The sequence below is a fragment of the Corylus avellana genome, chromosome 9 (assembly GCF_965113065.1).
Source record: "Corylus avellana chromosome 9, dhCorAvel1.hap1.2, whole genome shotgun sequence".
Classification (NCBI taxonomy): Eukaryota; Viridiplantae; Streptophyta; class Magnoliopsida; order Fagales; family Betulaceae; genus Corylus; species Corylus avellana.
In genome coordinates, this window is record NC_142498.1 from 21,262,466 (window position 1) to 21,276,428 (window position 13,963).

General features: G+C 35.4%; 1 protein-coding gene across 1 annotated transcript; it reads left to right on the forward strand.

Moving 5' to 3' along the window:
• The first annotated feature begins 988 nt into the window (after window positions 1–988).
• LOC132189299 (filament-like protein (DUF869)) lies at window positions 989–8,371 on the forward strand. Its single transcript, XM_059603969.2, has 6 exons — window positions 989–1,226; window positions 3,305–3,436; window positions 4,202–4,421; window positions 4,533–6,948; window positions 7,302–7,356; window positions 7,603–8,371. The coding sequence occupies exons 2-6, from the start codon at window positions 3,311–3,313 to the stop codon at window positions 8,053–8,055; spliced, it is 3,270 nt and encodes a 1,089-aa protein (XP_059459952.1). The 5' UTR covers window positions 989–1,226; window positions 3,305–3,310; the 3' UTR covers window positions 8,056–8,371.
• The last annotated feature ends 5,592 nt before the right edge of the window (window positions 8,372–13,963 follow it).

The following is a 13,963-nucleotide window of genomic DNA, read 5'->3' on the forward strand; positions in this document are numbered from 1 at the left end:
TACCTATTACTTTTGACATTTATCATACCTACTTTCTAATCAAATCACCCACAACAATAACATTATTTATTTGGTCCAAACTCAATGCACTCTTAACCCCTTTTATTTTTATAGCGCGGCTAGGAATCCGATTCCGTCCAAGTTTCGTAAAAAATTAATGTGGCAATATACGTGACGGTTTTCACACTAGTCATTAATCAATTAAATTTGTTTGTTGTTAACGTGGCAGTGAACCGTGAACTGTAATAGTGAAACGTGGCAATAATTTCACTTTTTACTTTCATGTAAACTTTTTATTAGTGTTATAATATTTGAAAGTAGAGTAGAGTAGAGTAATATTATTCTTCACATCTATTTATTACACAGTTTATAATAAGCGGCTGGATCTTAGACTAACCATTAAAAGTTTAAAACAAGTAAAACCAATTAATTAATGTGTAATAGATATAAAAAATAGCATTTATAATTTTATTTGATTAACATGTAAATTAAGGGTAGCATCGTGGTTTTGAAATAATGATTAAAATAATATAAAGTGATAGTAGCCGAATCCCAAAATTCCATTCAAGCAAGAGACAAGTAGAGAGAAAGATGAGGTGTATAGAAGAAGAAATGGCGCTGGTGTAGCGCGGTCCATGACACTGTCATGCAGCACAAACACAGCAAAATACCGAACGTATATGAGCTGTAGTGACTTAGACCGACTAGGGAGTGACGGTGGTCCAAAGGCGGAAAAAACATATAATAATATAATAATCATCATCAAAACAAACAGAACTTTCCAATTACCGCGATACAGCTCATCTGTTGCTTCTGCCACAAGCGTGGGGGACCCTCTCGCCATTCCCTAACTCTATAGGGGCATATCCGTCAACCCACCCATCCATTTATTTTTTTTGTCATAATTCGCAAAATTTAAAAAAAAAAAAAGAGAAATAATTTTAAAAAGGTGATGGTTTTGGAGCTTTTTCCAACGTCTTGGCTTTTAAGTGACACCTAAGTCCGAATATTTCACCCACCATTACCACCACCTCCTCCACCACCACCACTTCCACCACTTCCATCCATCTCCTCCGTCCATCTCTCTTTATTTATTTATCTATCTGAAACTGAAGCCACAGAGGAAGAAGCACTAATTTCGGATCTCCATTGCTGAATCTCGGAAAGCACCGTCTTCACTGCTTCCGTATTGTCCGAGAGCATTTCTTTGAGCTGCATTTGTTTTGGTAAGCTTGTTTCTCACGCATTGCGTGTGAGTGTGTGTGAAGCAGCGGAGTCTATGGAGCTACTGTTTCAGAAGTCGGACTAGAAGCGACTCTGTGTGTGTGTGTGTGTTTTCTGACCTTTCTGTTTTTGTGAACTAAAAGCTGTCAATTCGAGTTCTTACTTCGTCAAATTTTCGATTTTCCCTCCCTCTTTCCTTATCCTTGATTTGTTAAATGGAGATATTTTTTTTTTTTAATGGCGAATAAATTTTATAGTAACTTTATTTTCTTTTGAAATTTAGGTTTTGATAATTATTTATTTGTGCTTCAGTGTCTTGTTGGTGTAAGTGTTACTCATCTCAAAGTTTTTCATAGTTTCTCGGATCCATTTGGATCTAAATTAGCTTGGCAGGATATTAATTCTTCCAAGATTTTGATAAGTAAACTAATACTATTTTTTTTTTTTTTTTTTAATTTGTGGTTTTCAAAGTTTTTGATGTTGTTTTAATTCTGTGTCTTCGGTAATTGATATGAAATCTTCTTCTGTGGGATCGTCGGCAATAGCTTGCTCTGTGATTAGATCTTGGTGATTAACCTCATTGCATTGGCATGCACACCAATTTGATACAATGTGCTCCTATTTGAACCCTCATAGTGTTTTTTGATGTTCAATAGCTTCAGATTTATGTCAAGCATACAATGATGTGTGTGGTTATGTAAACAATTTCTTTAAAATGTATACACATTCACATACAAACAGGTTTTCTGAGTGAGTATTTGTGAACCTGTGCCGCTATATCATTGCTCGTGCTTTGGTCAGTAGTCTTTTGGTTTTCCAGTGGCGAATTTGTGTTAAAAGTTAATCCTCAAGAAAAATATCTGCACTGCATGTTACAATACTAGAGCTCTGTTTTCTGTTATGCTCTGTTTGGTTGTAAAAAATGTACGAAAAAAGAAAACAAATTCTAGTTCTGAATATGGGTTTTCATTGCTTGAGACGTGAGAAAATCCTCTCCTCAGCACCTCCACTTGACTGAGACTTAGCCTACTACTTGACTTTGTCGGTGTGAGATTTTAATTTTTGAGAAACCAAAGAGATATAAAAAAATAAATCTGAAATAAATAAGTGCTTTTTTCTTCGAAGTTTTTCCTGCAACAAGAAACGGAATTATATGTTTGATGTACATGCATCGAGTTATTTTATTTTTTTGCTGGCCTGTGACGATAAATTACAAAATGCCACTGTTCTCATGTACCTCAGCTTTCTGCTCATCATGGTTTGATTACTTATCAGTTGTCTAATTCATTGCAATCGATCCCTGATTTCTTGTGTATAACAAAGGATCAATGTTGTTCCAATGTTTTCTGCATCCTTTTGGGTTTCTCCATGGCATGGAACATAATATAGCAATAGAACACTCGTTTATTCAAAGATCATTCACATCTCTCTCTCTCTCTCTCCCCAATAAAACTAGTGCCAATATGATCTATTATCTGAGAGATTGAAATGTCTGTATTCTATAGTCACTGGGTGAGTTTACTTTGGTCCATCATACCTACTAATATGATGGTGCTTGGGTTAGTAAATAGCACCCAAGAAATTTGGTGGTGTCTGCTTGGGAAAACAGAGTCCATAGTTTGCTTAATGGCCTTGTCCGGAATGCTCTGGCAATGTCAGTCCGAAAAGTTTTGAATGCCACCTGTTGCCCTTGTTAACATATTAGCTTGAATCTTGTCAGTTTTTTTGTTGCTCGTTGATCCATTAAGTGTATGTTTTTTAAGCATTATCTTGAGGCTTGAAGAATATACTGGCTCATTGCATTTTCTGATTATGGTCGAGTGTTTATGGCATTGTACCAATCAAACACATATTGTCATTCATTTTTTTTTTCAAACTATGAGATACTTTATTTATGCATCGTGTCCTTGTAGCATTTTATTTCTTCACTCTGATAAATTTTCCATATTCATGAGAAACACTTATTCAATAATGTTAATCACATTGATACATTTCTAATTGTTTTTCCCATGATTGAAACTGTAAATTTTTTTGAGCCGCTCTTTTGTCATTGGAACTCATACTTCTGCAAATTTTATAGTCTGAGATGGACCGGCGGGGATGGCCATGGAAGAAAAAATCATCTGACAAGGCTGCTGCAGAAAAAGCGGCTGCTGCAGAAAAAGCAGCTGCTGCATCTAACGCTGCTGGTGCTACTAATCAGGCTGATCAGGTGAATTCATTGACCTGTGTTGTTACTAATGGAAACAGTTTTGTTCTGAATATTCTTTCATCTTGAAGAGGTTTCTATTCTTTTTCCATGTTTTTTGCCTGCCAGTTATCTATACGTGACTGGTGGTATACAGTTTTCTTTGGTTTGACAACTATTCCTGAATGAGAACTACTATTTGTCCTTCTCCTGTCCATCTCCCATACAACTTTTTTAAAAATAAGCCATTAGATCTGTAAGACCCCCACCTTCATCCATGTGGGTCGGGGTCCTACAGATCCAATGGCTGGTTTTTAAAAAAAGTTGTGTGGGAGAAGGACAAAAGAAGGATGTTTACTGTTTAGACTTTCTCATTCCTGAATTTGCCTATATTCTTACTTGTTATTGTTTCTATCCTAGTCTTCAATATGTTGGACATTCTCCTTATCAAAAAAAAAAAAAAAAAAAAATGTTGGACATTCTCCTAATTTTCCTTCTGCAAGTTGAGCACTCTGTAGATGCTAGCTTTGATCTTCTTTGCTAAGTTCTGCCTTAATTTTCCTCTATGCTTGTTCATATTGTATGTTGTCTGATCATATCAATCTATAGCAGAAGCATAGTTCTTGATTAGGGTGAAGCTTAGAAATTGTATGTTGCCACCAAGGTCTTTGTCTTTTTACCCCATCCCTTCTTCATCATCATCATCATCATCGCTTCTTAGTTTCTATATCATTTTAATTGAATAATATCATAGTTACTCTTTGTGGATTTTGTTCTTTTATGAAACAGGATAACTACAAAAAACCGACCTATGTTCAAATTTCTGTGGAGTCATATACGCATCTGAGCAGTTTGGAGGATCAAGTAAAGACATATGAGGAACAAGTCCAGACGCAGGAGGATCAGATTAAGGAATTGGATGAAAAGCTGTCAGCAGCCCATTCAGAGATGACTACTAAAGACAACCTGGTAAAGCAGCACACTAAAGTTGCTGAAGAAGCTGTCTCAGGTATGATGCTGATCTAATCTTGCTTTGTAGATGAATAAATGCTGGTTTAATATTGATGGTTCTTCAATTTTTCTTGGCCTAGATTTTGAATTGAGACTAATTTTTCTTCAGGTTGGGAAAAAGCTGAAGCTGAAGCTCTGGCATTGAAAAATCATCTAGAAACTGTCACACTTGCAAAACTCACTGCTGAAGATCGTGCATCGCATCTAGATGGTGCTCTTAAAGAGTGCATGCGGCAGATACGAAATCTGAAGGAAGAACATGAGCAGAAATTGCAAGAAGTTGTTATTACCAGAACCAAGCAATGGGACAAAATTAAGCATGAATTTGAAGCGAAGATAGGTAACTTTGAGCAAGAACTCCTCAGGTCTGCTGCCGAAAATGCTGCTCTTTCAAGATCTTTACAGGAACGTTCAAACATACTAATCAAGATAAATGAGGAAAAGTCACAAGCTGAAGCTGAAATTGAGCTGTTGAAGAGCGATGTTGAATCATGTCAAAAGGAAATAAATTCTCTTAAATATGAACTGCACATTGTTGCCAAAGAGCTGGAAATTCGTAATGAAGAAAAGAACATGAGTATGAGGACTGCCGAAGTAGCAAACAAGCAGCATATAGAGGGTGTTAAAAAAATAGCTAAGCTAGAAGCAGAGTGCCAAAGGTTACGTGGTCTTGTGCGGAAGAAGTTGCCTGGTCCTGCTGCACTTGCCCAAATGAAGCTAGAGGTCGAGAATTTAGGCCGAGATTATGGGGATACTCGACTCAGGAGATCTCCTGTTAAGCCTTCTAGTCCACACGTTTCTCCAGTAACTGAGTTTTCCCTTGATAATGCACATAAGTTCCATAAAGAGAATGAATTTCTCACCGAACGTTTATTGGCAATGGAAGAAGAAACAAAGATGCTCAAAGAAGCGTTGGCAAAGCGCAACACTGAATTGCAGGCTTCAAGGAGTTTGTGTGCTAAGACTGGTAGCAAGCTCCAAAGTTTAGAAGCACAACTTTATGGCAGCAATCAACAGAAAAGTTCCCCAAAATCTATCATTCATATCACTGCTGAAGGTTCTTCAAGCAATCCTCCGAGCCTGACCTCCATGTCAGAAGATGGAAATGATGATGAGAGGAGTTGCGCTGAGTCTTGGTCTACTACAGCATTGATTTCTGAGCTCTCCCAATTCAAGAAAGAGAAGAACAATGAGAAATCAAACAAGGTTGAAAATGCAAACCAGTTGGAGCTTATGGATGACTTTCTAGAGATGGAGAAGTTAGCTTGTCTACCAAATGGTTCAAATGGAGCCATCTCCATTTTGGATTCTTCAAATAATAAGATACCTGATGCATCAGGAGAAGTCACTACCGAGAACGATCTTCAGTCTGATCAGCTCCGTGATTTGATTCCATTGGAAAATCAGGTACCTTCTAGCATCGAATTGTCAGAACAGTATCAAGGCTCAGATGCAGAGCAGCTTCCACTGGTGAAGCTCCGATCAAAAATTTCTTTGGTATTTGAGTCTATGCCCAGGGATGCTGATATGGGGAAAATTTTGGAGGATATTAAGCATGTTCTGCTGGATGCACATGATGCTCTTCGTCAGCACTCTGTAACTTATGCTACCGAGGAAGTACAGTGTTCTGATGCCATATCTGACGGGAAGGGTGATCCAGAAGAGCTAACTGCAGAAAAGGAAATTTCTTCATCCCAGCCAGCTACAGAGACTGTGAATATCATAAGCCAAAATTTAGCAACTGCCATTTCACAGATTCATTACTTCGTTTTGTTTTTGGGCAAAGAAGCAATGGGAGTCCATGACACATCACCTGATGGCAGTGGATTGAGTCAAAAAATTGAGGAGTTCTCTGTCACCTTCAATAGAGTTATGTACAGCAATACTAGTTTGGTTGATTTTGTTCTTGACCTTTCTCATGTTTTAGCTAAAGCCAGTGAACTCAGATTCAACGTCCTGGGCTATAAGGATGCTGATGCAGAAATTAGTAGTCCCGATTGCATAGACAAGGTTGCTTTACCTGAGAATAAAGTAGTTCAAAAGGATTCATCAGGAGAAAGATATCATAGTGGTTGTGCCCGCATTTCCAATCCTACTTCTGACCTGGAGGTTCCTGATGATGGAAATTTAGTCTCAGGCTATGAATCTAATTCTGCATCATGCAAGTTCTCATTGGAGGAGTTCGAAGAATTGAAATCAGAGAAAGATAACATGGCTGTGGATCTAGCGAGATGTACCGAAAACCTTGAGATGACGAAGTCACAGTTGCAGGAAACTGAGAGGCTTCTAGCAGAACTTAAATCGCAATTAGCATCTGCTCAGAAGTCAAACAGCTTGTCTGAGACACAGCTGAAATGTATGGCAGAGTCATACAGATCGCTTGAAGCACGTGCAGCAGAGTTAGAAACTGAGCTGAACCTTTTGCAAGTTAAAACAGAAACTTTGGAAAATGCACTTCAAGAAGAAAAGAAGAGTCATCAACATGCTCTGGCCAGATGCGAGGAACTTCAAGAGCAATTGCAAAGGTTAGCATCTAAAGTTTTCTTGTAATTGATTGACATCAGCCACCAGTCTTGTCAAAATTTATAGACCGTGCTCATCTAAGATCCAGATAAGAGGGTTCAAAGGCCTTCATGGCAATTCTTGGTTGCATCTTTGAAGGCCATAATTCGGCCAGCATTCCTTTTTTTTGTTTTTTTTCTTTTTGCTACCTAGTCCCAATTGAATAATTAAGTTACAGATTTAGGCCTTCAAATTTGCATTGAAGTCTTAACTCACAACTTAACAATTCTGTTTTGTTTTGAATAGATAGTGATGTCTCTCGGTGCTTGATCCAGATTGAATTTATTTCTAACCCTTGCATACGTATTACTTTTAGGAATGAGGCCTGCTCTGTCTGTGCTGCAGCAGCTGATGATCTCAAGACCAAACAGGTGAGGCCAAGATTTATCAGCACGAAATAATTCTAGCCCCCAAATTATTATGTTTGTATAAATGCAGTTGCATATAATAATTTTTTAGTTCTGCTTTTGTTGCTAACAGAGTTATTGAAAGGGACCCATGTGTTATTTCATATTTGGGGCTTTAGTTCCTATGTTGCTTGTTCAATGCTTGCCTTTTGTCCTAGTTTGCTGATATGGCTGATCATTCTAAACTTCTAACTGTTTATTTCATCTCAGGAGACGGAGTTAACAGCTGCAGCAGAGAAGCTAGCAGAGTGTCAAGAAACCATTTTCCTTCTTGGCAAGCAGTTGAAATCTTTGCGTCCTCAAACAGAGTTCATGGGATCACCTTTCAGCGAGAGGAGTCAAAGGGAAGAAGGTCTCACCGAGAACGAACCGACTACCAGTGGCATGAACTTTCAAGACTTTGATCAAGCTGAAATGGACACAGCCGCTTCAGCCAATGTGCAAAAACTCGGTGCTGAGTCTCTCATGGACTTGCATAGTTCCCCGTGCAGCCCGTCTGATACCGAAGCAAACTATCCCCAGAGGTCACCATCGAGCTCAAAGCATCCAAAGCACAGGTCTACCAGGTCAACCTCCTCGTCATCTTCTTCTGCCCCAACACCTGAGAAACAATCAAGAGGATTTACCAGATTCTTTTCCTCGAAAGCAAAGAACAGTCAATAGGCTTGCAGCTCGCAGGCAGAATAATGGTGGTTGTTGAAGTGGCCATTAAGTAATAATAATATTTAGAAGCACCCAAGGCGGAGAGCTCTATCAGCTACACGTTATTAGAATCCAGATTCTGAGAGGTTTTGTGGAGCTCTTTCTGAGAGGATGCTTTCCAAACATCAGGTAATTTTTGTAACTAATGGCTGTACATGATATCCATATATGTGAATTTGTTTTTCTTCTATTCTAATTTCCTTCTGTAATTTGGTTAATTGAACCGTGACACTTTCTCAACTGTTACAGAATATTTGAATATATTTTATGTGGCAGTTTTTTTCTTCTTCTTTATAGTTTATAGATGCTATTGTTTTATTCTTTTTTTGGTCAAATAAAGAACGGACTCCAGAATTTGATACATGGATGGGGATCGGGTGCAATGATTGCAATGGAAACCTCACATGAGAGGGCACCCGGGTCCCCATCTTGCTTGGGTTTTACCTGGCACGGATACCTATGGGCTATGGGATTTGTGCAACTTCATTGCACAGGATCATTATATACACCGACTCAAACTTTTAATCCGGATCGTCTCCATTTGTAAAAAAATCTTGCCACGTCATAACCTAATAGATTAGTGGACTTAATTCAGCCCTGTAATTATACATTTTAATACCACGAAGAAGAGAGGCCAAGTTCTGAAAGCTAACTACCAAACTAGGAAAAAGCAAATCCAGAAAACCAGTTTGCTTGTACAAGAGTTCCTAATCCTTGTTTGGCACGAATAACCACACTTCATACTGCATAGTCCTCCAAACGGACCAAACCCCTTTCAAGGGAATTCTCACATTTACTATCTTGTTCATAAGCAATTTCAGTAGCAAGATTGACGAAAATTTATATCCCGAAACTTGAAGGTAATTGGACCAGCCAAATTGATGAAATCGAGAAGGGTAAATCCGTAAATACAAGTACTGTTTTTCACCATTGTTAGAGATGACATGCACTGACATATGTCACATATTAATGGGTCCCGTGGGCTTATTCTTGTTTGACCCTTTTGGGTCGCCTGAATTTCGGGCTACTTTTCTTTTTCTTTTTACCCAATAAATATGGGCCTCATCCGTCAAACTCAAGAGAAGACTTATGGGTTGGTCAGGCTACGCCTGGCCATTCCCCCACAAAACAGGCTTTACAAGTAGGGTGGGGTAACTATCACGTGCTGATCATCCCCACCAAATGAGTGAAAGAACCGACAGCCAAATTCAGCCTCTGGCCGTCCATGACATTTTCTCATTGACCTTTCAACAGTGGTGATTCGTCTGACATGGCCCTTATGACCAGCTTTTTTAGGGCAAACAAAAGATCAAAACCCAAAAATTGAAAGAACAAAAAGACATCAATTCAATTTCTTGACTTAACTCAGCACAAGGCCGCTCTTTCTTTCTTATCATTCTGAAACTGGGTCCATACTGGCCCCGCTGCCACCTACTATTTTAAAAGAAACCATTGGAGTGTATTATTATTATTATTATTATTATTATTTTATTTTATTTGATTCAATTTATTAAATTAATATATACTTTTAACACATGATTTTTACATGTATTTTTAAAAATACATACAAAAATCAGATAATATTTTAATCCTATTAAAATTATATATAAAAAACACACTGTATCGCCTTGAACTTCCATATATGTAATTCCCTCGAGCATATGAGGCATTTAGTTAATGAGCCCAACCCTAATGAATTGGGACATTATACACTTGTTTTAAGTTCATATGTCAATATAATAAACTAAATTAAAGTGAAATAATAAAGACACAACTTTTTCTTTATGTGTTCATTAAAAAAAATAAAAATAAAAATAAATTCTTAACCAATAACATCATATGTGATCCTTTTTTTATTTGGTATATATATATATATATATATATATTAAAAAAAAATGGTCTTTGTCTTCATAATAATGGCCTTTTTTTTTTAAAAAAAAAAATAATAATATTACGATTTTTATGCAAAAAAATTAAAAAAAAAGGACCACATGGGATGTTATTACTTCAGAAATTTTTTTATTTTTTATTTAGTTTAAAAAAATAAAAAATAAGAGAAAAATTAGGCCAAAATTGTGCATTTATCATACCTCTTTCCCCAAACCCAATTCAAAGAAAACATTATCTTTATTTTATATTCACTTATATCTATTGTAGCAGGCTTTGATAGGCACAATTTGCCTGTAATTTGGAAGAAGTTTGTTGAAATTGGGTACCTTGAATTTGGATGCTCCTCCTCATGCTATTAATATATTTGAATTGTTTGTGATTCAAAGTCAAGTTGCTGAAGCTCGGAGACATAGCTCGAAATTCCAGACCTAAATTCATACCGAAATCAAGGATTCATGTCTACCTATGAGTAGAAAATATTGGGAAGATTAATGTATCTTTTTCTCTGTATTCGAGCTGAAAACAACGTACGAAATGGCACCTGTGTACGACGTGGAACAGATGCGATGGATAATTGATAAAGATGTTTCATACCAAAACATCAAGGGTTCCAACTTCCAGCACCATTGATTATCAGTTTTGAGTGTCAATAAAGATTTAATTTTTTTCTCTCCTTTTTCTTGTCTGGGAGATTTGATAAACTGATAAAGTTTATCGCCCAATTAATAATAGCCCTATATAATACTCAAATATGAAATTTATTATTTACGTCATGAACGAAATTGGGATGATTAATTTTATGGTCAAAATTAGATTCTATAGATTTAAGTAAATGCAACAACACGAAATCTTAACAGTAGAATAAGTCTTTTCCATTTCAGTTGAAATGAAGAGGTTCATGTACCGAGTATTGAGCCCGGCAATTAATTTTACTACAAAACTACCACATAATAAATATTCTATGAGTCAATTCCGCTTTGTAATAGTAAATCCAAAAAACTATATATGGATGTAACCCTAAAATACAAAACCACACTATTAACTCAAATGAAGTACAAATTTTGAAGGAAAAAAAAAAAAAAAAAAAAAACGGTGTCCCACAATTAGAAATCAAAATCAAAACTTTGGTATATAGTTGAAATGCCACTTGACTACCCTATACAAATCAGCCCACCTCCCAACATATGTGGCTCACTTTGTCCAAAGCCCAACCCTAAGACGAAAGAAAAGAAATAAAAGAAGGTAATTATCATAACGACTACAAATATATATCCAGCCATTTTCAGCCTAAATAGCCAATATCCCCTGTCATTTTCATCTACCAAATTATAGCATGTTTGAGATTGTGTTTGAGAAGTAGAGCTTTTAAGTAAAAAAAAAAAACTTTTTTTTGGCAAAAGTTTTATTTTTTAGCTTTTACCAAAAGTGTGTTTCGGTCATTTTTGAGCTTTTCGAACATTTAAAAGCGCTTTCAGTTTTTTTTTTTTTTTTTATCAAACGAGTACTTTTTTCTTTAAACGGATTTTTTGGGTACTAAACGTATTTTTAAGCCTCTCAAACGCACACCCAAACATGCCTTTAATGCGGCGTTGTCTTTATTATGACATTTGATAGATAGAAATGAGTTATGAGAGGAATTTCCTGCCTGAGTAGCCAAAAAAAAAAAAAGACAAATAAAAACAAAAATCTCGGATTATAGAGGATCAATCTATCTACTATAGAGAAGTCTTGTCATATATAGATATACATTATGGGAGAGATGAATAGTATAATTATTATTGACTTGTATTCTCTTAAAAATTTTATATTCAAACCCTTACCAGGAAGGTGGTGTTGATTTTAGTTGAAAATGAAGTGAGGAAACAAAAACTAGCAGTGTCCCACAAGTAGTAGGTCGATCAACTTGTCTATACCCTACAATATATCCCACCTCCCAACAAATGTGGCTCACCTTGTCTAAATCCAACCATGAGATGTACAAACTAAAATTAATTAAGAAGATAATTTATCACTGAAAACAACAAATATCCAACAACTTTGTAGAGATCTTGAATGATATCATGCATGCAGAATTCTGATATCACAACTTCGTTGTCTGCTTCCTTTTTGTGACTTATTATTTTTTTTTTTGGTGTAAGATGGGGCACCCAATGTGACATGGAAATCTATTTATTGCATAAAAAATTACGTGGCGTGGTGTACTGCAGTTTTACTATAATTTACTTACAAACTGATATGTCAGACCATAATTTGTGAAATAATTAAGAGTATATGGTAGACAAGTTAATCACTAGCTAATCAGACTGATAAAACACATCAGTTTATAAAGAATTTGTACTAAAAGTTATAATATTCTTAACAATAAGGATTTCCAAAATAACCATGTAGATATGTTGTATGGTAACAAAAGAAAACACATATGGTTACTTTTTACGAAGGAAATGGGAAGTTTCTCTTGTCATTTTAGAGCCCTAGAATTGTTTCTAGTGAGAAGTTGCCTTCAATTTTCTTAGGAAGGAATTTCCCAGATTTTTTTTTTAAAAAAAAAGATGGTTACTTTTTATGAAGAAAATGGGAAGTTTCTCTTGTCATTTCAGAACCCTAAAATTGTTTATATTGAGAAGTTGCCTTCAATTTTCTTAGGAAGGAAATTCCCAGATTTTATTATTATTTTTTTTTTTAAAAAAAAAGAGTTAATTTGGAATTTCCAATCTAGAATAGGAGAAAGTGAAAATAGGAAAGAGAGTTTGATTCCTGCTATATAGAGTAGGTGAGTAATTGATTTTGTTTCTTCTATGCCATATTAGTGGCGATAAACGTGTAATTTGACATTGGAGCAACCTGATTTGATGCACTCACATGAGTCTTGTTGCTCATAATCTTATCTTTTCTATTATTAGTTTATACCACACAATTTATAATCATCTAATCCCGTTTCTAAAGTCTATATATTACCTTCTTTGTTGGTTACGGTTACAATATTAATTAAATTATTAAATTTCTTTGAATAATGCTACATATTACACTCATAATCTTTCCTCATATCTTATTGGATTGATGTGGTAATATTAATTTATGATTATTATTTTTAACAAATGCTAATTTAAGAGCCAATGGACATTGTCACATCATGCCAGTGAAATGAATGATCAAAATGCAATAAGTAGCATTACTCTTTTTTTTTTTTTTTTTTTTTTTGTGGATAATTTCATTGAAGACCCTGAACTTTCACTCGATTTGACAAACCCCCGAAATTTCAAAATCTCTCAATTTAGTCTCTTGAACTTTCAATTGCTCTCAATTTGAACCCCTCGGTCAAATTTAGCCGTTAGAAATACCAAAATATTTTTGATTTTCGTTTTTTTTTTAATAAAAAAAGGTTATGGAATTAAGGATAAAGTTGAAATTTTATAAAAAAAGTCAGGGGTATAAACGTCATTTAACATTTAAAATCTGGCGGAGGGGTCCAAATTGATTGCAATTGAAAATTCAGGGGACTAAATTGATAGATTTTGAAGTTTAGAGGGGGGAGGGTTTATCAAATCAGGTGAAAATTTAGGGGTCTTCAGTAAAATTACCTCTTTTTTTAATTTCTTTTATTATTATTATTATTATTATTATTTTTTTTTTATTAGCTTAAGTTAAGTTTTTTAGTGCAAATCTTGACTTTATTGAAGACTTTTTGGTGACGATATTAATATTGATAATATGATTTTATCATTTCTATGATTCTATCAGTCAAACTTTGCATGATCCTTGGGATCCAAAGTTTTTATTTTTTTTATTAAAAAAAAAAAAAAAAAATTAGAGCCACAAGAAATTAGGCTCAAAAGACATGACCTGGAAGAGCAAGGGACCACTCTGTTTTGAAATGAAGACAAACCTCACATGTGCAACAGTAATGTATGATTACCAAAAGATGTCATTTTGCTTTTCAAACCTAATTTAGATTTAAATCAGTGACTTTAACTTTAATGTC